This window comes from Exophiala viscosa (assembly GCF_022695815.1).
Source record: "Exophiala viscosa unplaced genomic scaffold EDD37scaffold_9, whole genome shotgun sequence".
Lineage (NCBI taxonomy): Eukaryota > Fungi > Ascomycota > Eurotiomycetes > Chaetothyriales > Herpotrichiellaceae > Exophiala > Exophiala viscosa.
In genome coordinates this window covers 617,613-641,884 of record NW_026944361.1, presented here as the reverse complement: position 1 = coordinate 641,884, position 24,272 = coordinate 617,613, and the positions used below count along the sequence as shown (strand labels likewise).

General features: G+C 51.3%; 11 protein-coding genes across 11 annotated transcripts; 5 read left to right on the top strand and 6 right to left on the bottom strand.

Annotated features, from left to right (window-relative positions):
• Positions 1-20: 20 nt before the first annotated feature.
• EDD37DRAFT_567575 (uncharacterized protein) lies at positions 21-1,808 on the top strand (the record flags this gene model as incomplete). Its single annotated transcript, XM_062814157.1, has 2 exons — positions 21-375; positions 607-1,808. 2 exons carry the CDS (start codon positions 21-23, stop codon positions 1,806-1,808), a joined length of 1,557 nt encoding a protein of 518 aa, XP_062667854.1.
• Positions 1,809-1,940: 132 nt separating this feature from the next.
• EDD37DRAFT_501715 (permease for cytosine/purines, uracil, thiamine, allantoin-domain-containing protein) lies at positions 1,941-3,971 on the bottom strand. Its single transcript, XM_062813494.1, has 4 exons — positions 3,772-3,971; positions 3,509-3,724; positions 2,330-3,457; positions 1,941-2,281 (listed from the first exon to the last, which is right to left on the bottom strand). Exons 1-4 carry the CDS (start codon positions 3,878-3,880, stop codon positions 2,073-2,075), a joined length of 1,662 nt encoding a protein of 553 aa, XP_062667853.1. The 5' UTR covers positions 3,881-3,971; the 3' UTR covers positions 1,941-2,072.
• Positions 3,972-4,574: 603 nt separating this feature from the next.
• On the top strand, positions 4,575-8,197 carry EDD37DRAFT_683880 (putative Hydantoinase/oxoprolinase; the record flags this gene model as incomplete). Its single annotated transcript, XM_062819850.1, has 12 exons — positions 4,575-4,596; positions 4,646-5,014; positions 5,065-5,477; positions 5,525-5,608; positions 5,658-6,188; positions 6,237-6,431; positions 6,483-6,727; positions 6,764-7,241; positions 7,296-7,463; positions 7,512-7,694; positions 7,747-7,961; positions 8,034-8,197. Coding segments are annotated over 12 exons (2,979 nt in total), but the record flags the coding sequence as incomplete, so codon positions are not given.
• Positions 8,198-8,382: 185 nt separating this feature from the next.
• Positions 8,383-9,975, top strand: EDD37DRAFT_501510 (Nin one binding Zn-ribbon like-domain-containing protein). The gene has a single exon (XM_062813492.1). It carries the CDS (start codon positions 8,453-8,455, stop codon positions 9,755-9,757), a length of 1,305 nt encoding a protein of 434 aa, XP_062667851.1. The 5' UTR covers positions 8,383-8,452; the 3' UTR covers positions 9,758-9,975.
• EDD37DRAFT_652316 (H/ACA ribonucleoprotein complex subunit 3) lies at positions 9,868-10,160 on the bottom strand (the record flags this gene model as incomplete). The annotated part of the gene is made up of 3 exons (XM_062818441.1): positions 9,868-9,884; positions 9,937-9,986; positions 10,036-10,160. 3 exons carry the CDS (start codon positions 10,158-10,160, stop codon positions 9,868-9,870), a joined length of 192 nt encoding a protein of 63 aa, XP_062667850.1.
• A 513-nt stretch (positions 10,161-10,673) lies between these two features.
• EDD37DRAFT_501516 (tRNA-intron endonuclease) lies at positions 10,674-12,411 on the top strand. The gene has a single exon (XM_062813493.1). It carries the CDS (start codon positions 10,802-10,804, stop codon positions 12,305-12,307), a length of 1,506 nt encoding a protein of 501 aa, XP_062667849.1. The 5' UTR covers positions 10,674-10,801; the 3' UTR covers positions 12,308-12,411.
• Positions 12,412-13,250: 839 nt separating this feature from the next.
• On the bottom strand, positions 13,251-14,699 carry EDD37DRAFT_556190 (putative sugar transporter; the record flags this gene model as incomplete). The annotated part of the gene is made up of 1 exon (XM_062813698.1): positions 13,251-14,699. A coding segment is annotated over one exon (1,449 nt), but the record flags the coding sequence as incomplete, so codon positions are not given.
• A 470-nt stretch (positions 14,700-15,169) lies between these two features.
• Positions 15,170-17,360, top strand: EDD37DRAFT_501467 (putative isoamylase). Its single transcript, XM_062813491.1, has one exon. It carries the CDS (start codon positions 15,500-15,502, stop codon positions 17,219-17,221), a length of 1,722 nt encoding a protein of 573 aa, XP_062667847.1. The 5' UTR covers positions 15,170-15,499; the 3' UTR covers positions 17,222-17,360.
• EDD37DRAFT_501466 (fungal-specific transcription factor domain-containing protein) lies at positions 17,361-19,789 on the bottom strand. The gene is made up of 7 exons (XM_062813490.1): positions 19,088-19,789; positions 18,685-19,034; positions 18,596-18,635; positions 18,424-18,542; positions 18,016-18,350; positions 17,773-17,955; positions 17,361-17,720 (listed from the first exon to the last, which is right to left on the bottom strand). The coding sequence occupies exons 1-7, from the start codon at positions 19,529-19,531 to the stop codon at positions 17,500-17,502; spliced, it is 1,692 nt and encodes a 563-aa protein (XP_062667846.1). The 5' UTR covers positions 19,532-19,789; the 3' UTR covers positions 17,361-17,499.
• Positions 19,790-20,144: 355 nt separating this feature from the next.
• EDD37DRAFT_611456 (uncharacterized protein) lies at positions 20,145-21,510 on the bottom strand (the record flags this gene model as incomplete). The annotated part of the gene is made up of 4 exons (XM_062815287.1): positions 20,145-20,779; positions 20,854-21,269; positions 21,393-21,414; positions 21,438-21,510. The coding sequence occupies 4 exons, from the start codon at positions 21,508-21,510 to the stop codon at positions 20,145-20,147; spliced, it is 1,146 nt and encodes a 381-aa protein (XP_062667845.1).
• Positions 21,511-21,792: 282 nt separating this feature from the next.
• On the bottom strand, positions 21,793-24,077 carry EDD37DRAFT_501343 (adenosylmethionine decarboxylase). Its single transcript, XM_062813487.1, has 2 exons — positions 24,066-24,077; positions 21,793-24,015 (listed from the first exon to the last, which is right to left on the bottom strand). The coding sequence occupies exon 2, from the start codon at positions 23,587-23,589 to the stop codon at positions 22,075-22,077; it is 1,515 nt and encodes a 504-aa protein (XP_062667844.1). The 5' UTR covers positions 23,590-24,015; positions 24,066-24,077; the 3' UTR covers positions 21,793-22,074.
• Positions 24,078-24,272: the final 195 nt, after the last annotated feature.

Below are 24,272 nucleotides of genomic sequence, written 5' to 3'. Positions count from 1 at the left end.
AGCCATGATAAGGACCATCGATGGAAGTTGTCGCTGTGAGCTGCAGCAAGCCTCAGTGGCTTGACGTCAATGGGGTTCGAACATGGACGTCCATAGTTCACCAGCCGTCGCCATCAATTCATCTGACACCAGATGGAATCGAGGAGAACGACACTGCTGCCCATGATGCTCAAGTCTACGCCTTCTTCAGCCACCACTACGACTACTGGAAAGACAGACTGGGGCTTCCAAAAACAGCGTGGAATCAGTGCCACTGGGGCGAAAATATCACTTTGAAGACCGACATTTACCTGGACGAGAACCAGATCAGTCTAGGCGATGTGTGGAAAGTCGGCAGCGACGTTCTACTACAGGTCTGCGGTGCTCGAGTTCCGTGTCACAAATTGTCTTGGAGATGCGGCCAGAAGGATATGTGGTTGAAAGAACTTGCGGACTCAGGCTATTGTGGTGTATACTTGAAGATCCTCACTGGTGGGCTTATTCAGCCTGGTGATCGGGCGCAAATTCTGGTCAAGCAGACGGACACGGCTACTGTCGCTTCAATCACGAAGCTGGCGTTCGACAGCTCCCTCAAGACAAAAGACACGCTCAATCTGCTGGTCAAAGACCCGAACCTGCTTTCAATGAACAAGCTTCTCTTCTTGCGTAAATTGTCAGTCATGCACGACCAGGAGCTCGTCAACAAGAACCATTGGGACGGCTGGAGGGCATTTCGTCCTACCAAAATCGTGCAAGAGTGTGAAGATATCCTCTCCTTTTACCTTGAACCAGGCGACAAGCAGCCCCTCGGCACGTATCTTCCCGGCCAATTTCTCACAGTCCGACTTCCAAATGGCATAATCAGGACATGGTCAATCTCAGACTTTCCAGACCATAACAACCCAGAATACTACAGGCTGAGCATCAAGAAGGCCTCAGAAAACGGAGCCTCACACTGGATGCATACGAAATGCACCACGTCGACGAAGTTGTTCGTCCGGTCACCCATGGGCCTCTTCCACCTCGACTGGTCGCCGTTATTTCCAGGCCGCCAAATCTACATGTCCGCTGGTATTGGCATAACGCCTACGATCACCATGTTGAAGGCGCATCTCAAACACTACGCCATGTGCAAGGCTCCTGCAATCTGGGTGCACGTGGGTCGCGATGAAGCGTCCTTTCCTCGAAATCTTCTGAATGAGGTGCTCGACCTGTACGACAACGAGGTCAGACGGACTGAACTACTTAGAATCTACATCTTTTATACCAGAGGTGTTTCGCCCCTACAGCCAGCGAACGTGGACGAGTGTGTACAAACCCTCCAAGGTCGACCCACGGCGTCCTTCCTCTCAGATGTGATTTCACCATCCTACAAGATCAACCCTCTCAACATTACGCCGATCGAGATACCGGGCCACATATCCACATTCTACATGTGCGGAACCAGCTCCTTCGAAAAGGACATGAAGTCGCACTTGAGTGGGCTTAAAGTCCCAGAAGGACTGATTCGCAGCGAAGCTTTCACCTCTTCGGTATTGTCGTCTTCTTCTACCGTCAGCCTCGAAAAAGCGACAGTCAAGTTCGCCCTGTCAGATGTCACTGCAGAATGGTCATCGAAGCCGCTTCAAGATCAACTCACGCCGTGCACTCTGCTTGAGCTGGCGGAAGCAACTGGGCTCAAGCCTACTTTTGGTTGTCGAGCTGGGGTGTGTGGCGCGTGTAAGGTCAAGGTACTCAGTGGGTCAGTTTCAGGTGGTATTCAAGGTGATGGAGGTGTCTTGATATGCTCAGCGCGGCCGGCGAGTCAAGTCGTAGAAATCGAGGTGTAGATTCCTTAAGACTCAAGGATATTTATCTATAGCTGTCCAGCATGGTCTAGAGACTAATGGTAGAAGTTCTGGGACGAGCCGGGGCGTTGCTGCTCAACAATAATCATACAAGGAATATAATGGCGTATGACATCGACACAGCCTCATTGCATACGTTCGAGACGCCCTGTAGTATTCCTCCTCAGCCGCTTCCCAACCACCTCTCCTCAGCATATAACATACCAGCTAATCTCTCCGTGCCCCAAAAGTCAACCTATACAAACTCTACTCTTCATCTTTCGACTTCTCACTCATCTTCTCCCCATCAAAGACATGCGAGACTTCAACCGGAACGTTTTCAGCACGGAGAATGTCTGGGCTGTTGATAAACTCCTCACACATCGTACGGGCATCATCGCGCGTTACGGACGCAATAAATTCTTTCTGTGCAGCGACGGGAAAAGCGTATCCCAGCGCCAGAGCGACCGCGAATGCTTGAGAAGTGTCAGCTTCGAGCCCCAAAAAGATGACGTTCGACTTACCGAGAAGAAAGCTCGTGATCGAGCATAGATAGTAGATGTGTTTGGCGCCACTGCTGACGGTGATAGAAGGTCTGACGACGTTCAAGAAACCTGGGATATGGGGCATTACACCGACGAGCCACGCAACCACAGCTCGCCAATTGACGCCATAGTTGTACCAATAGATTGATTGGCCCTTGAGCCTGTAAAGGTCCTGCACCTTGATCCGCTCCTTTTGCAAGAGGAAGTAGTAGGCAATAATGATGCCGAGGAAAGGCTGTAGGAAGATGGTGTACGCCGACATCACCGAGATGAAGATGATCGCCCCAGATACCAGGTACCATGGGTTGATCACCAGGCCCAGAATGGCAGTGAGGTATTGTCCCCGTCGAATGTTGATCCATTTTGGCAGCAGCGTCGACATGTCTGTGCCACCGGAGAAGGAGTTGCCAACCACGTTCAGTGCAAGTTGGCAGACGAGGAACGCGAACGCTGCAAACCAAACGGCGGCACGGGTCGCATGTGTTGGATTGGCATCTTGGATCGCAACGAGCAACTCCACAACGCTCCACAGCTGTGTGCCAAACCGATCCTGAGTACCAGCGACAGTAATGATGCCAAAGACGTTTGAAAGCCAAGCAGGCAGGAAGCCCACAAATTGTGACCATTGACCGGAGGCCGGAGTTGATGCGAATCGAGCATAGTCACAAACGCTCAGAGTCCCGGAAGTGATGCTTGACATCGTGACTGTAATGCCGTACATAAACATCCAGCCTAGATTTCCGCCAGCAAGTGCAGCATCATTGCTAAGTACCGAGCCGAATTTGTCCATGGTGGCACAGGCCCAGATGAGGAGGATCAGTTGGACGAGAAAGCCTACAGCGGTGCTTGTGGTGACTAGCCATCGAAGCTGCTTCGGAGACAGAAGTAGAAAAGGCAATTGGATGACGAAATACACGATGAAGCCGACAAATTGGGGCAATGTCATGCCTGTGGACGTTGGGAAGGTTGCCGGAATATTGTCGATGCTAGGCCACATTGCTCGGAGGCAAACATAGGTCATGAGTCCACCTTGCCAGCTTTGAACACCGAACCAGATGATAGAGAGAAGGATTCTGTTCAGCACAACAAAAATCGAGCCGTTAAAACCTGATCAGGTGTCAGCTACAGATCTTCACCTCCTGAGTACGAACAGCATACCCCATGCGATCCTCATAGAGACTGGGAAGGCGATATTATAGTATAGACCTGGGAAGCTGGCAACCACGACGATGGCAGCTGCAAAAGCATGTCCAATCAAGGTAGCCAGAAAGCTTTGCCACCAGTTTAATCCAACGGCAAGGAGTGAGGCGCCGAGTTGCCAATTGCTCATGTTGAATGCGACGGTACCCCATAAGGACAGGAAGATGAGCCAAGCTATGGAGAATCAGCGATTGAAGCTTGAATGGCAAAGACGAGCTTACTCCAGCTGCGCCTTTCGCGCTCGATGGGCTTGACATCATGATTGATGAGATAGGTAGGAGGAAGCTCCTCTGGGTTATGGGGGACTTCGAGTCGGCGAAGGAGAGTCATTGTGGGTTTTTGAGGAGGTCTTTCGATGAACCAGAAGCTTCTGTCCAGACTCCTGTGGTCTGAAGATGATGAGGATATTCCAATGTCTTCGTGGAGACTGCTGACAAGATATACTCTTCCAGAAGTACGTCTCTTATCTTCGGTCCCTGGGCCTGCATACGTGACAGATAACGATTGAAGCCATGTCTGATCTAGATCATGAATCTCTCACAGCTTATCAGCTGTCTCCGGAGGAGACTTTGCGTGGTGGCCGAGATGTTCGGAGGAGGAAAGTTGGATTTTGTGGGGTTCCACCAACGAGAGGAACGGCTCGGACGAGACCCTGCAGCTCCTCCTATCACTTCGACACATCCGACCACATCCCCACCCACTGTCGAGGCCATGTGCCTTTGACATTTTTTAAGTACCAGCGGATGCGACGTCTTTGATTACTTCGCAGACGCTTATTGGTCTAGAGGAAGGACAACAACGCCTGGGCATTTGAAGTCAATGATGCCGCCTGCAGGTACCGAATAGGCCAGGCTGAGCTTGGACATCATGCGCAACACCATCGTGGAACTTGGAGTAACCTCGAAAATATCAGCCTCCTGCAGTGCTTCATCTCATACCTTTTCAAGCCTCTGAGATAGCCGCAGATAATTACGAGGCAGCTCGAGCAAAGTTGCAGGCCAAAATGGTGTCCGAGGCAAGATACTATCGTATCGGCGTGGATGTTGGTAGGCATACATGTCCTCAGTCCAATTGGTCTTGCATTAACTCTCCCAGGTGGTACAAACACCGACGCAGCTCTTGCGGCCGCCATCTTTCACAATGGTGATCAACAACCCAAGGTCAAAATCGTCGGTAGCAGCAAAAGCCCAACCACATCAGATGTTACCACTGGTATCTGCTCAGCAATCCGAGACCTGTTAAGCACGAACAGGATCGCGGCGCCAAACATTTTGTCCATCAACATCGGAACCACCCATTTTGTCAATGCCATTGTCCAAGCCGATCAGCAAAAGCTGGCACCAGTTGCGGTCTTGAGACTCTGCGGTCCATTTTGTCGCGAGGTTCCTCCTTTTGTCGACTTTCCGAGGGAGCTCAGAGAGGTCGTTGAAGGTCCGGTTGGGTATTTGAATGGTGGACTTGAAAGTATGTAACGTCCGTTTGTCATTGACCATCAAATCTCACCTGCTTGTCAGTTGACGGACGTGTCATCGCAAGCATTGACGAAGACGAAGTCATCCGACACGCGCACGCCATTGTTGACGCCGGGATCTCAACGGTCGTCGTCAACGGTGTCTTTTCACCTCTCGATTCTTCTCCAGTAACCCAAGAAGAACAAGTTCGGAAGATTCTCGAACGCCACATCCCAAGGGTCGACGTCGTATGCTCACGAGACATTGGTCGAGTTGGTTATCTCGAAAGAGAGAACGCTGCGATATTGAACGCCGCTATCCTTGCGTTTGGTCGAATGACCATATCGCGCTTCCAGAAGGCTGTAGAGGATCTGGGTATTGATTGCCCACTATATCTCACTCAAAATGACGGAACAGTCTTGGATGCACATTCAGCCTCGCTGGCACCGATCAGAACGTTCTCATCCGGAGCCACAGTAAGTCAGACCGCTACCGCAGAATGAACATTGCTGAAGCCCCCCAGAACTCGCTGATTGGGGCCTTGTTCTTGTCCGGAATCCATGAGGCGGGTTCCGAGATAAACTTGAAGGAATGTCAAGTCATCATGGTGAGTCGCATGCAAGAACGTACTCCGCCATAACTCATGATTCGTTCAGTGTGACATAGGAGGGACCACTTCTGACTTTGCCGCCCTGTCTCTGTCCGGTCTTCCACGGGAGTCGCCAGCTACAGTCAAAATTGGTGGAGTCCGTACTGCCTTCAGCATGCCCGAAGTGCTTAGCATCGGTCTTGGTGGTGGATCCGAAGTACGAGAGGACGAAGACGGCATTGTCAAGGTCGGCCCAATATCTGTTGGTCATCTGCTGTTGGAAAAGAGCAGATGCTTTGGTGGCTCGACTCTAACCGCCACGGACGTTGTGGTTGCGTCAGGAGGAAAGGATAAAGTCACCATGGCGGTCGCGAAAGTTCAAGATGTCTCAGACGAAGTGGTTCAGAAAGGTCGTCAGAACATCAGGAAGCAGCTTGAACGCGGAGTGGACATCATGAAGACATCAGACGCTCCCGTCGTTCTGCTTCTGGTGGGAGGAGGATCGATCATTCTGATGGATGATCTAGAGAATGTGGAGAAATGCATCAGGCCACAGTTCTCCGATGTTGCAAACGCTGTCGGTGCTGCGATAGCAAAGGTAAGCAGAGGGTTCTAAGACCCCAATTTATGCTAACCCACTTCCAAGATCTCTGGAGACGTTGACAGCATAATTATACCTGGTCAGAAGACTCATGAGGAGATCAAGAACAACATCAGCGCAAGAGCAACAGATATTGCGATCACAAACGGCGCACAACCAGGCACGGTAGAGATATTGGACCTTGATCTCATTCCGATTCAGTACACCAACAACGGGGCAGTAAGGGCGATCGCCAAAGGCGTAATACCATCCATGCAGCTCACTCCCATATTGGCATGCTGACATATTCAGGTTGGCGACCTCGGCTGGGACAGAAGACCACGGCGATCACTGGTGTTGACTTCCATCGAGGCCGAGGGTAACGTCAATCGTGCAACGCGGCCAAGTATGAACAAATCGATTTCGATCCTGCCGGCCGTTGACATCGACATTGTGTCATACAGACCAAAAGTATCGAAAGCGACCGGAGAGTGGTTTATATCACCTACTGATCTTCTCTTCATCTTGGAGGGCACAGGCATTCTTGGAACCGGTTTGTTCGATCTTCGCTTGTCTCGAAGAAGTACTGACAGCTCTACCGGTGGTGGTGGGTCGGGCTATACTGCGTACCTCAACTCGCTTTATGCTCTGTCGCTAGCCGAACAAGGCAAGATGCGAGTCATCGATCCTGGCGTCCTCAAGCGGAACGACAAAATAGCAACAGTCGCTTACGTCGGTGCACCCTCGGTCTCGAACGAGCGCCTGATTGGTGACAGCGAGCTGCAATATGCGACCGAAGCTTTGGCGAAGTACGAACAAATTGATGGCTGGGCAGGCGTGCTTGCCGCAGAAATTGGTGGTTCGAACGGAATGCGCACATTCACTATGGCAGCTGCGATGGACATACCCGTCATTGATGCTGATACGATGGGCCGTGCTTTCCCGAGAGTTGACATGTCGCTGCCATACGTATTCAAAGCTGCAACGCCTGTACCGTCAGTGGTGAGTGAGGCAAGAGGAAATGTGCAAATCGTCGCACAGGCGGAAAACGCGACAAGGTTTGAGAATATGGTAAGCAGGCGAAACGTTTATCTCGCGTCAGGCTGTTGGACTAACGAGCGATAGGTCAGAACCATCAGCGTGGAATTAGGGCTGTATACGGCCATGGCCCTGATATTGTCTGGCTCCGTCATCGAGAAGTATTGCTGTCACCGCTCACTCTCGGCTTCCTGGTTCATTGGGAGGGCAGTTTGCATGGCGCGGGCTCTGAAGATGGACGTCGTTGAGTCGTTGGTATGGCATATCAAGAATGAGTTTGACGTGACGCTGAATCTAAGATAGGTCGCAGACATCCCTGGTGGGAGGAAACTGTATTCCGGCAAGATCATTAACGTGTCGAGGACTGTCAAAGGTGGTTGGACGATCGGCACCGCCACACTAAGTCTCGACGACGAGGTGAAAGCTGCCATGTCTGAGGATAGAACAAGCTCGATGGACGAGAGGCCACTCGTCCTCCAGTACCAGGTAGGGTTTGTTGTTAATGCGATGATGCGCTTCGAAACTGATGTTTTGACAGAACGAGTTTCTCTACGCCGCACTGCAAAATCAGGACTCCTCTCTGGAAGCCCTGTGTACGACTCCTGATCTCATTACCGTACTTGACCAGAATGGGACGGCTATTGGAACGCATGAACTGCGGTACGGACTGCGGGTCAGTGTGATCTCTATGCCGGCAGACCCGTTATGGAAGACGCCTGAGGGAATGAAAGCCGGCGGCCCAGATGCTTTTGGGTAAGTCTTTCGTCCTTGGTTGTTTTCGGACCGCGGACAACTATAATGAGTCACCAGCTGATTCCATTCCAGTATCGACATGGAGTACAAAGAATATGGCGCAGAATGGAAGAAGCCTAGATCTGTCATTGCGGAGTTCGGGGTGTGATACATCATCACCTGAGGTGTTTCCGTACACTGAGAGGCAAACGTGCACTCTTTCGAAGTTGAAGCCTTGCAGATTATGAATCAAAGTTCTGAGTACACTTGGGCGTCCTTCGCACGAAATTCTTGACCAAAGTGAACGATAGAGAACGCGGTTGAGGTAAACATAGACCTAAAGGCGGCGATGGACTGGGGTTTTTGGGTTTAGATGGGCACCAGGATAAGATGCGTAGATAAGATTAGATTTGTCAAAAAAAGTCACTTTTTCATGGACGAGAAGCGCAACAACCACATAACCACCTAGTTCTCGGACTGAACAAACCATTAGTGAGCTGAATCGGTCCAAGATGTCACAAACGAAAGACGAGAAGCCTGTCCATACCATCATCCTTGACGCCTCGCCCCTCCTCCTCAACACTCCCGGCATCTCCACCCTCCTAGCCAACGGCCATGTACTGGTGACGACCCCTTCAGTCCTAGCAGAAATTCGGACCGAAGAAGCAAGAACAAGAGTAGAAACGCTCTACAAGCCGTTTCTCGAGATCAGAACGCCGAAGCCAGAAAGTGTCAAACACGTCAGAGAATTTGCCAGGAGAACTGGCGACGGCGCAGTACTCAGTCAGACTGATTTCGAAGTGATCGCATTGGCCTACGACATCGAGTGTGAGCGGAATGGCGGCGATTGGAGGTTACGTGCGGCGCCTGGCCAGAAGAGACTGAACGGTAGTCCGCCTCAGACGACAAGGGAGCAAAGCGATGGAACGATCGACTCAAAACCCGAAGATGCCACCACAGAGTCCGCCGTAGGAGGGGAGAAGGACGCAGACGACGCCCAGGCTTCCCAAAATGAACAGGGGCTATCAGAAGACCTAGCGAGTCAGGTACAGTCCCTGGATCTACAAGATGAAATGACGGCGCAGCAACAACCGGAGCAAGAAATTGAGACGGTTGAGGATGGCGATGCGGAGCAAGACGGCGAGACTCGAGCAGATGAGGAAGAGCCTGACTCAGATGAGGGTTGGATCACCCCATCCAACATCAAGAAGAAACAAGCGAAAGACGAGGCCGCAAACACCAAGTCGAAATCGGAAACAAAACATCTACAAGTGGCCACAATGACAGGCGATTTTGCCCTGCAGAACGTTCTCCTCCAAATGAACTTGAACCTGCTGTCAAGCAGGACTTGCCAGAAAATATCACAAATCAAGCAGTTCGTCCTTCGATGTCACGGCTGCTTTGGAACAACCAAGGAGATGAACAAGCAATTCTGTCCTCGTTGTGGACAACCGACTTTAACCCGGGTTAGCTGCACGACTAACGACAAGGGCGAGGTCAAACTCCATCTCAAGGCAAACATGCAATGGAACAACAGGGGAAATGTGTACTCGATACCGAAAGCCATCCACGGAAGTGCGAACCAGAAATACAAAGGCCCCAGACAGGGTGGGGGTCAAGGTGGTTGGGGCGATGGCCTGATATTGGCGGAAGACCAGAAGGAGTATATCAGAGCCATGACGAACATGAAGCGGACCAAGGAGAAGGATCTGATGGATGAAGACACCCTGCCCAGCATCCTCACGGGAGACAGAGGACAGAACTCGGGAAGGATGAGAATCGGAGGAGGCCGCACTATCAATTCGAGGAAGCGGTAGTGTTGTAGAATTCGAACTAATGAAGCGATGACCGACCACAATTCTGCTTGGGTATTCCTGTAAATGCTTTTGACGCCAGACACCTTGACTCCATCCATTCCTCTATCGAATCATTTCTTCTCTTCTTCTGCAACCGGATTAGTGCTTGCCCGGGTACAGTTGGATATGGTCGCACATACTTTGTTGCGTGAGGAGGAGACCGTATCGCTTTTTGAGCGTCACTCGGTGCCTGTAAATGTATGAGTATACTCCTTTTTCCCCAAATGAGACAGCCGTACCTCGAGTACTTGTCGTCTGGTGAAAATCTTGCAGGATGTGCTGATTTGGTGACCTCTCCGTCAAGCACTTTCTTCAGTGTGTAGACTCTTTTCCCCGACGGGTCTTCAATGTACATGAGATGCATCTTGTTGGTGTCGTTTCGAAGCCGAGTGCCCTTTAGCTGTTATGTATGTCGCCTGGACGTCTGCGCGATCTCTTGGTGCTTGTACAGAAAATAGAATTGGCGCTGAAATTGCAAAGATGTGGTTGGAGAAAATCCACTCGGCAAGATCGACTGCGATTAAAAAAATTTCCCCGCGAGCCCGAGACCAAAGCAAGACCTTCAATCAGACCAGCCAACAGATGCTCGTTCCACACTGACCTAATTTGCTTCTGACCTTCTTCAAGCAAAGCAACAGACACCTCGAATCGCTTCATGCGTGGTCTGACTCTTTCATTCTTTCCCCCAGTACGGCTGGTTCGTGTCTTGAGGGCCCTTTCCTGCTCATAACCGAACGACTCACACCTCATCCCGACCTGCGGCGTACCGGAAGTCAAGTAAGTGTGCCCAACACGCTGAGTCACGTCCCTGTATTCTCCGTGATGATCCTTTTCTTGCCTAGGAGGAAGCACTTTGATTTCTAGCTTCCTCGGATGCGGGCCTTTGTATTAGACTACAACGGTATCTGAGAGATACAACAATATCTACCTTTGACTGAGTTGCGCGGTTCTCACGAGACACCAAGGCTGACCCAAGCATTGCACAGATATAATGCCCCAAGCATCATGGCTTCTCCTGCGACACCGGTGAAGAATCAGGCTGGATCAGCATCGGCGACGAAGGCCGACACATCCAAAACACAACGAAGACCACGCCGACCAAATTACAATCACATCCATCGAAATTTCTTACCTGTCGAAGTCCACCCTTTACCCGTTCTCATCCCCCACAACCCGTTGTCCCTGGTTGCAATTGCACTCTCCTACCTCGCTCAAATTCTTGCTCCGCCAACACGACCTACATACAAGGGTTATTTCTCGTCAGCAACTTCATCCATACATGTCACAGATGCAGAAACGGTACGAAAGCTATGGGAGATGGGCTTCTTTGGAAGGGGTAATCTCAGTCGAAGTGAACCAACATGGCTAGACAATCGAAAGAAAAAGGGGTTGACTGCAGAAGAAAACACAGCTCAACGTCGACAAGCGAGAAGACAACAGAAGCAGGAACGGGCGCGGAAAGAACAGGAAGAGATAGAACAAAAACTTGCAGAAGAAACTCAATCGAATGGTACTTCGAATGGGCATCTGAATGGTGTGCTGTCAGAGAACGTTTTGAAAACAAATTCCAAGGATTTGAATGACATCGCTAGTGTTTTGGAGTCTGCCAGCGGTACTGCAAGCCCTCAAGACGAGGAAAACAAAGAGAACACTTCGTTGCATGAGTTCCACGAGTGGAAGAAAGCCATCGAAGCAAATGGGATTCCGACACCACCTCCAACATCGACGTCTTCGGATGCTAGTCACGCCGAAGGTCAACCGGTGAAAAGGTTGCAACGGACCAAAACCGTACGCTTCTCACCTACAATCGAGGCGAGAGAGTTCGATCTCAGCTCCCCGATAATCTCGCCAATCAAAAGTCCGGGGTCAGCACCACTGGACATCGCGAAGCCTGAAGAGCCGCAGGTGCAGGAGAACCAAGAACACTTGAATCTGTCACTCGAGGAGGCGTTCTTCTTGTCATATGGCCTGGGTGTGCTCGACGTCTACTGTGACGACAGTGATGCGGTCCTACCACCATCTTCTCTGCTATCGCTGTTCCGTCGACACTCATTTTATCCTCCGAGGAGTCTATCGGTGTCGGCCGAGCCTGACGACCCCTTCATGCTATCATATGTTGTCTACCACCACTACCGCTCGCTGGGCTGGGTTGTTCGATCCGGAGTCAAATTCTCCACGGATTACTTACTCTACAATCGAGGACCTGCATTCTCCCACGCCGAATTTGCCATTGTCATTGTCCCGTCTTACACTCACCCTCACTGGACGGATACGCCAGAGAACAGGAAACTGGTTGAAAACAGTGCCAAGAAGACATGGTGGTGGCTTCATGGCATCAATCGTGTACAGGCACAGGTGCTGAAACAGCTGGTCCTGTGTTATGTGGATATACCACCTCCACTCGCGGGCGAAGAGAAGGGGAAGGATATTGATATTGGACTGCAGCTTTCGCGGTATAAGATCCGAGATGTAAATGTTCGCCGCTGGACACCGAACAGAAGTCGGGATTGAGTGCGAGGAAGCAGCCTTCCTATGAGTGCTGGTTCACTACGATGATCATGAAATAACCACAATTAATTCACGTCGCAGAAGCATTGTGGCTGTTCTTCTTCGTGATCCAGCTCGTCCATCCATCTTCCCTGTATTCGTTCACCGTAGAAGCGCTCTCCACATGTTAGATCCCTATCTGATCGGATCTCCCACGTGAAGAATGCGTGGGCTCACATGTGTAAAACTAGTAGTAGTTTGGTATCATGAAGAATGCTAAGCCGCCCGTGTACGATGTCACCACGACCATGACAGCCTTCATTTGCATCATCTCATGCTGATGATGACATCGCCTACCCTTCGCCTTTTACACATTGTGGAAGAGTCAACGGGGTGTCTAGAATTGTACCATCCGCACTTTTACGGTCTACGCGCACCCTCCGGTTCTCCATGACCGGATCGCTACCCAATCGGGAAGGCAACCTTGCTCTATCAGGAAATCACGGTAGTTTTCATCTCACAATGACCGATTGACTCGGGAGCTATACGCCGGATGACGGCGAATGACCGACTAACTTAGCTTGGCATTGTTCAAAGCTACTAGTGTCTCCGTACTTAGTTCAGGCGTCGAGTATCTATGCAGGGAGAATAGCTGGGGTTCATGAAAGCTCAGTTATGGGGCATGAGATCATATACGAAGTAAACAAAAGACAGCAATACCGTATCTCAACGACAACCAACCGCGTATACCACCAGTCCTTAAGAGATGCAGTCTCTCCACAGCATTCGTGCCGAACACCGTCGGTACTTCTACGAAACCCCTCGCGCAAGAATGGTAGGGCCGAGTACTCTATGCAGTATCAAGCCAACGAGGACTTCTATTGACCCTGGTCCTCGCTAATCACCTTGACGCAAGAGCAGCGCGCTCCTGAACAGCTCCCTCAGCCCCCGTGACACCGCGCAGCACGTCAATATCGCAGTCCTTGAAATGCCTAGCAGGAACGTGATTCTCAAAGAGCAAATCCAGCTCCAAAAAAGTCCGGGCTTTGATTTCTGGCAAACGATAGTAACAGTAGACGAACAACAACACGTTGAAGCCTCCCCAGAAGAAGCCGGCCTTGCCCCTCCAGTTCCACGCGGCGCTGTTGATCTGGTACGTGGTGAGCACGTTGTTGACCACCGTGGCAACTTGGTAAGCGTTACGAGCCAGCACCGTCGTCTTGGCGCGCAGACGGCTGGATCCCATTTCGGCGACGATAATGTATGCCAAAGGTCCGATCGTCATGGAGTAACTCAGGATGTACACCATGAGGACGGCGCCCGTCGCCCAAGCCACGCCGCTCCTGGGCGCTGGTATACCCAGCCCACCGACGATGATCTGCGTGATGGCGCTGATCACGAGACCCCAAAGCATCAAGGTGCGACGGCCCACGCGAGGAAGGATAAACCACATGGCGATCCCTCCGCAGAATGCAATCGCTTGCTGACCGAGACTCAGGCTGAATGCATCGTTCGAGTCGATCCCAGCTTGTTCAAAGAAATATGTCGCATAGCCCACCACGGCGAAGCCACAGAAAGGCTGGATGATCCAGGTCATGCAGGCGATTTCAGTCCTGCGAAGGTTTGTGCCCTTCAAGCAATCCAAGTACGAGGTTCCCTGCTGCAATTCGATTTCGTGTTCATTGGTCACGACGATCTGAGCAAGATACTGCTGGATCTCCTGTTCGGTGAAACCGTGAAACAAGCGCCGCAAGCTCTTGCGGGCGTCCTCAACTCGGTTCTGTCTGACCAACCAGTAAGGCGACTCGGGAGCGAAGAATGTACCGACGAGTATGAGGGGCGGCCAAATCCACTGCGTTGCGAAGGGCACTTTGTATCCCCAGTGCGATTCCGTGTTGACGAAGGCTCGAAGCACGCCGGCGGAAATGACCTTGCCGATGGTCCAGCAGAGGTTGACCCAAGTGGTCAAGTACGGTCGCAAAACCAGCGGGCAAACGTCCGCAGCATAGACGGTGGTCAGAGTGAGGAAGACGGATAGGGGGAAGCCGAACAGGACTTCTGCGCCGGTCAACATCTTGAGATCGGTGCTGAAGAACTGCATGAAAATGACGGCCGCCGTCAAGACGCATGTGACCATGGTGGTTCGTCGAAAGCCGAACTTGTCAGAAGCCCAGCCGGCGATGAAGAGGCCAAAGAATTGTCCAAGCATGACGGCATTGGAAACGATGCTTTGCCATTTGGCTGTGATGTTGTACGTGCCGTCGGGTTGGCGCACGCCAAACTTCTGCTGGAAGGAAGGAAGACCGTAAAGAGAGTTAAGGAGGATGGCATCGTAACCTTCCATGATGACTCCAAGAGATAGGAAGGCTGACCAAAAGACTGCGCTGTAGCATCGGCGCAGCCCGTCGCGCAGGGACCGATGAACCTCGGCGTCATGTCCGTTGAGGATCTGCTCACCCTTGATGTCTGCGACCGAGGTGCCAGACGTGGTGACAAGATCGACTGCCTTCTCAAGGCTGGATGAGGCCGCAATGGCGTGCTCTTCGACAGAAGACATGGTAATGATGGTGGTCGTTGTGCCTTAAGGGAAGGAGTTTCCGCGGCGGACTGCTAGCGATTGAAGACTTGATGGACTTGAGGGCGAGGGTGTGAAGGCTGCCGATTTATATGTCCGTCCATACCTGATGAGCTCACTCGATACCCTCACGCCACAAACTCCTAAAGGGATAAACGCATGTAAAAAGAGTGTTGGACCTGTCGAGACCAGTGTGCAACAGGTTATCTCAATCTCTAAAGATGTTCCGCGCGGGTCAACAAAATTGCCCGCGGCGGAACGCTGTCGACTCCACTCACAGACCACTGACATACGAACTTTGTTGAAGCGGGATGGAACTTGTCGCCACCAGGGGGCCACGCTTATCTCAACGCCTCGATGGGTTGCGCGCGGGTCAAGCAAGGTTTCCCGCGGCGGAGTCTTGCTTGCCGCGTGTAGGAAGTAGTGAGACACTCACATTGTACCTACTTGCATTGCAAATGGACGCACGGTGGAGTGCCCTCCATGACTGATTTCGTTCGGGGTGAGGTGCCCGCCGAACTTCGAAGCCAGAAAGGGAAGTTGCATCGCCCACGAACTCGATCTGACAATTCAAAAGTCTCGCATCTTCAATCCTGTATTCTGTTGCCATTGCCAAAATATCCCGTCGTCGCTCACTCGCTATGAGATCTTTAGCGACCATCGCCAAACCATGGTGGAGGGATGCAGTAGTCTATCAAGTCTGGCCAGCCAGTTTCAAAGACACCAACCAAGATGGAGTGGGAGACATTCGAGGCGTCATTGAGTCTCTGGACCACATCCAGAGCATCGGCGCGGACACCGTTTGGATGTGCCCTATCTACGCCAGTCCTCGTATCGATTTTGGATACGACATCTCCGACTACGAGGCCATCGACCCCAACTTTGGCACCATGGCGGATGTCGATGACCTGATGCAGGAGTGTCATAACCGTGGCATGAAGCTCATCATGGATCTTGTCATCAACCATACCTCAGATCAGCACAAGTGGTTTCAGGAATCTCGAAGCTCCAAGACCAATCCAAAGCGCGACTGGTATATCTGGCGTCCGGCCAAGTATGACGAGAAAGGACAACGGTTGCCACCCAACAATTGGCGATCAAACTTTGTCGGGAGTGCCTGGACCTGGGACGAAACAACACAGGAATATTATCTCCATCTCTTCGCTCCGGAACAGCCTGACCTGAACTGGGACAATTTGAAGATGCGAAAGGCGGTCTATGACAGCGCTGTGCGGTTCTGGCTCGAGAAGGGCATTGACGGCTTCCGCATCGACACCATGACAATTTATAGCAAGAACCCGGCCTTGCCGGACGCTCCGATCACTGATCCGACGTCCGAATGGCAGTCGGGGCGAAAGTGGTACGGCGACCAACCCAAGGTGTTTGAGATCCTCAAAGAGATCACGGCGATCACGTCCCAGTATGGTGAGAAGATGACGGTCGGAGAGTTCGGAGCGCTGAAGAATCTGAACGTCGCCCTCGATTACGTTGGCGCCTCCAACCGTTGTGTTGGGATGGGATTCCAGTTCGAGACGGTCTGTGTTGGTTATGCCTTGAATCACTGGCACATCCGAGACTTTTCTCTCCAGGAATTCAAGCAGACATTCGGCAAATGGCAGCAATTCGTCGAGGGGACCGACGGTTGGACATGCGCGTTCCTAGAAAATCATGACATAGCACGCTCGGTTTCGCGCTTCGGTAATGATTCGCCCAGATACCGGGCCACTTCGGCCAAAATGCTGGCCATTTTGCTAGCCACGTCAACGGGAACATTATTCTTGTATCAGGGGCAAGAGATTGGTATGACCAATGTTCCAGCCAGTTGGCCGATCGAAGAGTATCTAGATATCAGCTCGCAGAATTATTGGAAGTCTGTCAAGACTGCCACCGACGACAAAGCTGTTTTGGATGGCGCCCTGGCCAACATCCGGAAGGTTGCTAGGGATCATGCAAGGACCCCTATGCAGTGGAGTGACAAACCTCATGGGGGCTTCACCACATGTGGAAAAGGACCGTGGATGCGGACCAACGACAATTACGTCGATATCAGCGTCGAGAAGCAAGCTCATGACCCGGACAGCGTGCTGTCGTTCTGGAAGCAGATGCTTGTATTGCGCAAGCAGTACTCGGATATCTTTGTCCATGGAACTTGGCGGACCATGGACGTGGAAAATCCTGCTACCATGACTTTTGTGAAGCAGGCCGAAGGAGAGAAGGCTTTGGTGGTGCTTAATTTCACCGATCAACCACAGCCGGTCAAAATCCCAGAAGACTTTAGGGGCTCCAAGCCTCTGATCACGAACCTGAACCAGTGGTATCCTGAGACTTTAAGTGCGTATGAAGGAAGGGTATATGTCGCATAGACCGACGAGAGAGACAATAATATTAGGATACCAGAAAGCACATATCACCCACACGGCTTGCAATAAAAAGCTCATAGAGACTTTCCGGCGTAGCAGATGTCTCTCGGCCATGTAGCCGTAATCTCTCTCCAGTCAGCTTCTGCTCATTAGATGAGCCTAACCTCTCAATGCATAGTGATCTCGGGCAACGATCCGAGATTGAAGAGGACAGGAATAAAGCATGGAAAGTAGACTCACCAGTGGATTGCAGAAACACCAAGCCCAGGAGCCTGAAAGACTCATGGAGAACTCTGTGGGGTTGATTGATTGGTGTTCAAGGGGAGCTGCTCTGCTTGCGCGGCTGCGTACCGTGTCACGGGGAACCCAGCACTGTGAGCCTTCAGCAGTTCTTGGTAAGACGTAAGAGCTGCAGTCCAGCTATCTGCATCGGCGTCCTCGGTTGACGACAGTATCATGCTGACTATGAAGGTTCTGATCGTGGCGAGATTAGTGTGCGGCACTATGGAGCTGTGAGCATAGAACGACGACCAATTCAGACGTGATAAACATACTTGGCCACCATAGAACCGATGTGCGGCTGATAGTCAGATTTCGGAGGATTATCGTGACTTGCTTGATCGTGAGTGATGCTTCGTGTCGGAGATCCATAGACCGCGCTTGCAATATGTCTAATTTGGGTAAAATTGCGCGAAACAGGATGATTCTGACAGTATACGCAGCCAGCTCAAGACCACCTGATCGCTTGATCAGCCTTGAACATCGTGCAATAAAAGCCGTTGCGGCCGCTGACTGACCTGTGACGTCTATGGACCCTGTCGAACCGGCCAATGGTTCAAAGTGTGCCGCTGCCCAATGGTCCAAGTCTCTTGAGTACTTCTCAAACAAGGACTGAATATCTGCCACTGGGAAGGAGAGGGCGTTATCGAGGCCACGGACCGAGTAGAACGTGGCGATGATCATGGCTAAGATGTGAGTCAAATGCACTGTGGCAATGAAGACGTCGGCGCCTTGGCTAACGTTGTCAGAAGGGTCTTCCTCTCCCAGTACGGCAAAGTCAGAACGCTCCAACATTGTCACGTTAGTGTGCGCTTCGGTCAAGTAAGGTGGTCGGCCCAATGCTAATGCTGACCTGATGCAAAATGAGACGTTAGTACAAGTTGCCTCATTCGATAAGGGTATTGTGCTTTGAAGCCTTTGATTACCACTTGTCTTGAATGAAGACTGCCCACCAGATTCGCCGTCGACGTCGTTTCTCGTGTATCGGTATCTCCCAACCTGTGCAGTCAATGTTGAGACCGAGATCTTGAGTGGCCGCGACCAACTGTACATTGTGTTAGTCGGCATCTTAGGAGAAGACGTAGGTAGAAAGAGTACATTTCCCGTCTCGAGGTGACTTCCGCGCTTTTCTGGAAACCTGGATGGTGATTAACTAGAGTAGCTGCGATAGACTTCTCTGGACGAACCCAGCATTGTACGCGTTCCTCTGTTGGAACAGAAGAGCGCCCTCGATCGTTTCGAGCTGGGCCAAGCGCAGTTCCGTCGGAAGGCCCAGGATGTTGAAGTCATTGAACACATCCGATGGCAACTTCTGCGCAACCGAACCAATCTTGTGCGCCACCGAGCAAATGGCTATTTTCAGTATGGGAGCAGCGGTGGCTTTATGTGGTCTTTTCGGACCCAGAAGAGGGTATGACGGGTGAATGTAACGATCAAAGGTCTGAAAGAGGTCTTGCTGGAAAGGCTCGAGTTGCCCAAGTAGTGGAATCGCGCAGCTTTGACTCAACGACGTCTCCAGCCGGTTTTGCATCGACAGCTAGTCTCCATGTCAGTACACAGATGTTCCTCTTTGGCTCCTAAACGTAGTACCTCGAAGTGAATCGGCGTGTATGGATCCTTTCCCCTTCGATCATACGAAAACGGTGCCTCGTCGTCATCTGCGAACATGGTCTTCCAGTTGTAGTGGCGGAGTATAAAAGGATCCAGATCACTGCTGAGACCGACGAATCGTTCCACTCTCGTGGGCATACCCATTGATTCCGACGACTGAAGGGGGTGTTGCGAATCACCGGAGGCTGCCCCTCGAGACCTTCTCTGTGGGCTTTTGATCCTCGTGACAACCGACAAAGCTCCATCATCTTCGACGATAGGACTGTTCACCGTTTCGCTCATGGCCACCCCTTCTACCGTGCAATCTATGCCTCGATTGCGACATAGCGCACATGAGGCATTACCTTGTCGAGAACAGAATACTTTGCGGACTCGACATTTGTCGCAAGGTCTTTGTTTCCGGGATCGATATGGTCTTTCCATGGCCAGGATTACCCGCACGCTATTCGTGCTGGAGGCCTGGAGCTCTTAAGATTCTGGGTGCGACTGAAGAACCGAACATTGGTGTAATCGTGGGGGCATCCACATGCACGTGTAGAGGTGAAAGTAGCTCAACGCTTGAGAATAGGTAGGTACCATTGAGAGGAGTACCTGGTAGAACGTGATGGTATCGCTTGCTTGAATAAATATTGTTGTAGCGGCGTCAGGAATATCATAGTCTACCCAGCCATGACAGCAGTGGTCGCCGCTTTATATAGCTTGCAACAACGCGAAAGATCAGTTCGAGGTGAGCCGCGAGCCGAGTTTATGAGCGTTGGCATGCTCATATGGATTTGATACAATTGCAATACACTAGAATTACACCTCAATGAGCCTTTCCGTTCCTCCGTGATGCTACATATTCTGCGAGGCCTTGCAACCATCACCTGGCAATCTGGTAAGCCAATATGGCAGCCAAGCAAACACGAAGGATCGGTCGACTCTCACACTGATTGCCGAACACTGACTGACATCTTCAAGCTGGTATATTCTGCTCCCCACGTACTATACTGACAGGGTCTACCTCTCTGGACAATTAACAGTCATGACTGTGTGGTCACCAGCCGGCGTCATCCTCACCGACAGCATGAGCCAAAACGTCGGCTTTTTTTGTCGACGGTCTTGTAATCTTTTTAACCAGAGACCGAGGGTTGTCATGTTCCTCCACTGGCGCTTCTTCATCCCCTTCTCTTGCTAGGCTCTCTTGCGTTGTACTCTTCAATCCTTCGTTCCTGAGCCACGCGATATACATTTGCAGAAACGCACTGTGTCGCCAGGCAAATTTTCGCTGATTCCTCAACCAAGTTTTTGGGAGTAGAAACGCACATCGGTGCTCATAACAGTCTTTCAGCTCGCACTCTTTTAGCCCCCCCTTCGCACATTCACTGTGCGCCCTGTCTCGATGATCTGTCATATTGTTGTGGCCTGCAAACCCTGCCTCACAATGATTGCATATTATAACAAGACCAGAATCTTTAGAGATCGACGAAGATAAGGCGTTACCATACCCTATCTTCTTTCTCAGCTCCTGTCTTCCACGTGTGGTCAAAAGTTTCTCGGTGTCAATTTTCTGCAAGATATTTGCGCCAATTGATCGGATATTTTCAGGATGTATGGGTGGCATTGGGTACATGCCGTGTGAATAGTTGTTTTCGGGAATGAATAGACTAGATTCGTCGCGGACGAAGCCGTCTGTGGAAAAGTTACTTGTATCTGCCAGGAACAACGGGTTAGCAGCGATCCTTTGACTGCCTAGCACTTCATACCAGTGTCTTCGGACTGATCAGATTTTTGCCCGCCGGTCTGCTCCACTTGCACATCATCCTGCTCCGGTGATGTTTCATTCTGTTCCTCTAGTACTTCGTTTGGCTCGTTGTGGACGTCATCCGGCTGACCAGATAATTGTCTGCCATTCTGCTCCACCAGCACGCCACCCCGTTCTTGTGATATTTCATGATGTTCCTCTAGCCCTTCATCTGGCTCGTCTGGGACGCCATCGGGCTGATCAGATATATGTCGGCTATTCTGCTCCGCTAGCACATCATTCCGTTCACGTGACGTTTCATGATGTACTTCTGGCACGTCGTTAGGCTCGTCAGGGACGCCATCCGGCCGCTGTGATCCTGGCGGTGAGCCAGCTTGGCGGACGGGGTCAGATGTCGGAATTTGGTTTCGGCGCAGACTGTGGGATGTTCTAAATGAGCCAAAACACTCGGGGGGTCAAAGTCCCCGATGAAGATGTTCCCGTGACTCAAACTGAGTGTCGGCCAGGAAGAGCGTTGCCAGGTCTCTCCATCGGTCGTACGAGACAAGGTGCTCGCGAAGGCCTGGCTAGACAGGAAGACATTACCTCCATTGACTGCGATAACCGATCGGCTGTCGTCGCTCGGGTGATGGAGCTTTTGTTTCTTTGGTTGCGACATAGCCGGGTGTATAGGACCAATTGAACAAGAAGTTTCGACAGCGGACTCAAAGGTGGCTCAAAAGCACCGGTGTGACTCTGTCACAAGAAGTCTTCATGCAGGAGTGAGAGGAAAATCAAAGTCTTCAGTGATAGAGCAGATGGAAAGTGCAGCCGAAAAGGGGACAACATGCCAAGGAAGCAGGCGTTGAGGTGACCAGGGGTTGGCTTTCTAGCAAACTTCCTCAGACTGTTTGATGCAGTCAAGGAACAAAGACCAACGAGACTGATACCAGAGTGACGAGTGCTGGCTTCTTTCTGTGGTTCAATTCAAAATATGACAGTCCACACTCGGCTGCCTGCAAATTCTTATGACGAGTTGCATAACACATGAGAAAAGGCGACACTGCTGAAAGACATTCTATTCTCTCACTGACCTGTTTCGTGGACTTCAAAGGAGTGGAAGCATTGCATAAATCACAACAAGAGCAACAGCAAAGGCATGAACAACCTCCATGCTCACCTCGTCAACATGCCAAGATAACCTGCATCCACACCTCAACCCAGATTCCCCACCCAGCATACTCTAGTAGCCTCTCTCACCAATGCGTGGTGCGCCTCCCTTCCAGTCATATCGTTCGTAGTGGCGGAAAACCAAGTCGTAGCCATCAAGATCATGGACGATACGATCGATCCGACGATAGCCATTGATATTGTCCATCTTGGCATTGCGACGAGCTACCTTCCGCTCCAACGCCTTGATCTGTGCCAATTCGTCGTGGTCGGCATGAGCACGCTCTTCGAAATCGGTCTTGGCCTCAAAGAGAGTAACGCTGAATCGACCGGGCTTGAAAATGTCCACGACATGCTGAATGACTTCGATGGTCTCTCTTCCGTTTTGACCGACGGGAACATTAGTCTCGAAGGAGGCATAAGAGCAGATCGGCTCCGGAGTCACATGCACCGTGAAGTAATGAGTGCCCTTCTCACCATGAGGTGCAGGAATCACACCGTTGGCCGAGAACCCACAAGGCGTAAAGAGGTAGGCATCCACACGAGCATCCGGATACTTTTCACGCGGATAGACGTCAGACAAGCCGCACGTGTCGGAGACCACAGTACCAAGTGCATGCCCTTCAGTGGTGAGTTCTGTAGGATAGACTTCCTCTTTCACAGAGATATCACCGTCCGATGAAGCATTGCTGAACACATCAACGTGATCATCTTCTCCTCTCTGAGATCCCCTCCACTGATCCTCTGCGACCGCACTCGCATGGTCAAGGTAGAATTGCTTAGCATTCTCCTCGTCCAAATCAGTCATGAGGATCTCAAGAGTCTCGTCTTCACCTTCGCACACCTTAGAGCCACGGTCGACCACCAGAGAAGTCGGTAAGTCCAGCATTTTGGTTTCGGTGCCTGGACTGTCCGGGCTATGTGGGCTGGCTGGTGGTGTCAACATGGTATATGGCTCCGTCAGGTAGAGATACCAATGCTCGCCATTCATCTTGCCAATCATGTAAGCACTGCCACCAACGAAAAGCTTGTCCAGAGCATGCACCTCGTCACGCCAGCTGCGATGTGGTCCCCGCTGTCGGTCCGGGAACAAGTAGTTCTTGCGACTGTAGAAGACGCGATAAGGAGGTGCTGCGACCACGATGCCACGAGATGGCGGAGCAGTAGAACGTTGGAAGCCTCCAAACAAGGTGGCAATCTCGAGGATTCGTGGTAGACCACAGAGCAAAGTGGTGGTGCCGCATGTCTTCAAGATGAGCTTGTGGGGGAAGACAAACATGCTCGACTCCGAGAGCAGGTAGGCATCGACATCCTCGGACTCGACAATGGACAAGACCTTGCAGTTGACCAAGTCAAGCATTTGAATCCAGATTTCGGCGGGCACGGCCTTTAGACCGGTTGGCTCGGTGCAGCCATGCAAGGCATGGGGAGATGGACTAAACCATACTTCTAGTAGTTTTTCGGGACCTTCAAATGCATTGCTCGAGTCCAAGTCCACTGCGACTTCATGATTGATAGTCACTGAAGGCGTATGACTCAAACTCGATGGTGAAGTAGTATAGTTTTGGGGAATCCCAATATGTACCATATCCTTGTCGAGGATATGGACAGAGTCCTCTTGTTATTGAATATAAGGCAGGAAGGTCAGGAGACACTGATCCGAAGATTCAGTGAAGCACTATCTGCCACCCAGACGAACAATGCGGTGTCCGCCTGAGAAGAGAAGGCCCACTAATCTGTGGGAGAATTGGAGGCTGGCTTGAGCCAGCAGCAATGCGGTGATTTGTATGTATTCCCTTCTGAAGGGTCGTTATGGAGGTCGGGAGGAGGAGAGGAGGAAGAAGATTTCCTGCACGAACGGAATTGTGGGCGGTTGTTTTTCTTCCTCTTTGATCAAAGCTCGATACCTCTCACAGTATCGATGAAGATGTTGGTTCGTTCGAGGTTTATATGGAAAGACAATCGATTTTGGGCTGATATATTGGAACTCGCAAGTAGCTGGTGTTATCGAGGCCTGGTATCGTTGTCAGTAAGCACCATTGAGATAGGACTATAGCAACATACTTTGCTGGCTTGGACAGGAAACGTAGCAGATCTTTGCGGCTCATAGAAGATGTTGCGAGAAACTGCTAAGAATCAATGTCGGCTGTTACAGCCTGTGGGAAGTTTGAATCGCTGAGCTGGTGGAATTCGCCAGAACTGCGACTGTAGAAGGTGGATTTCTCGAGGGCTGAAAATGTCTCAGCGGAAAAATTTGACACCGCTCTGGGT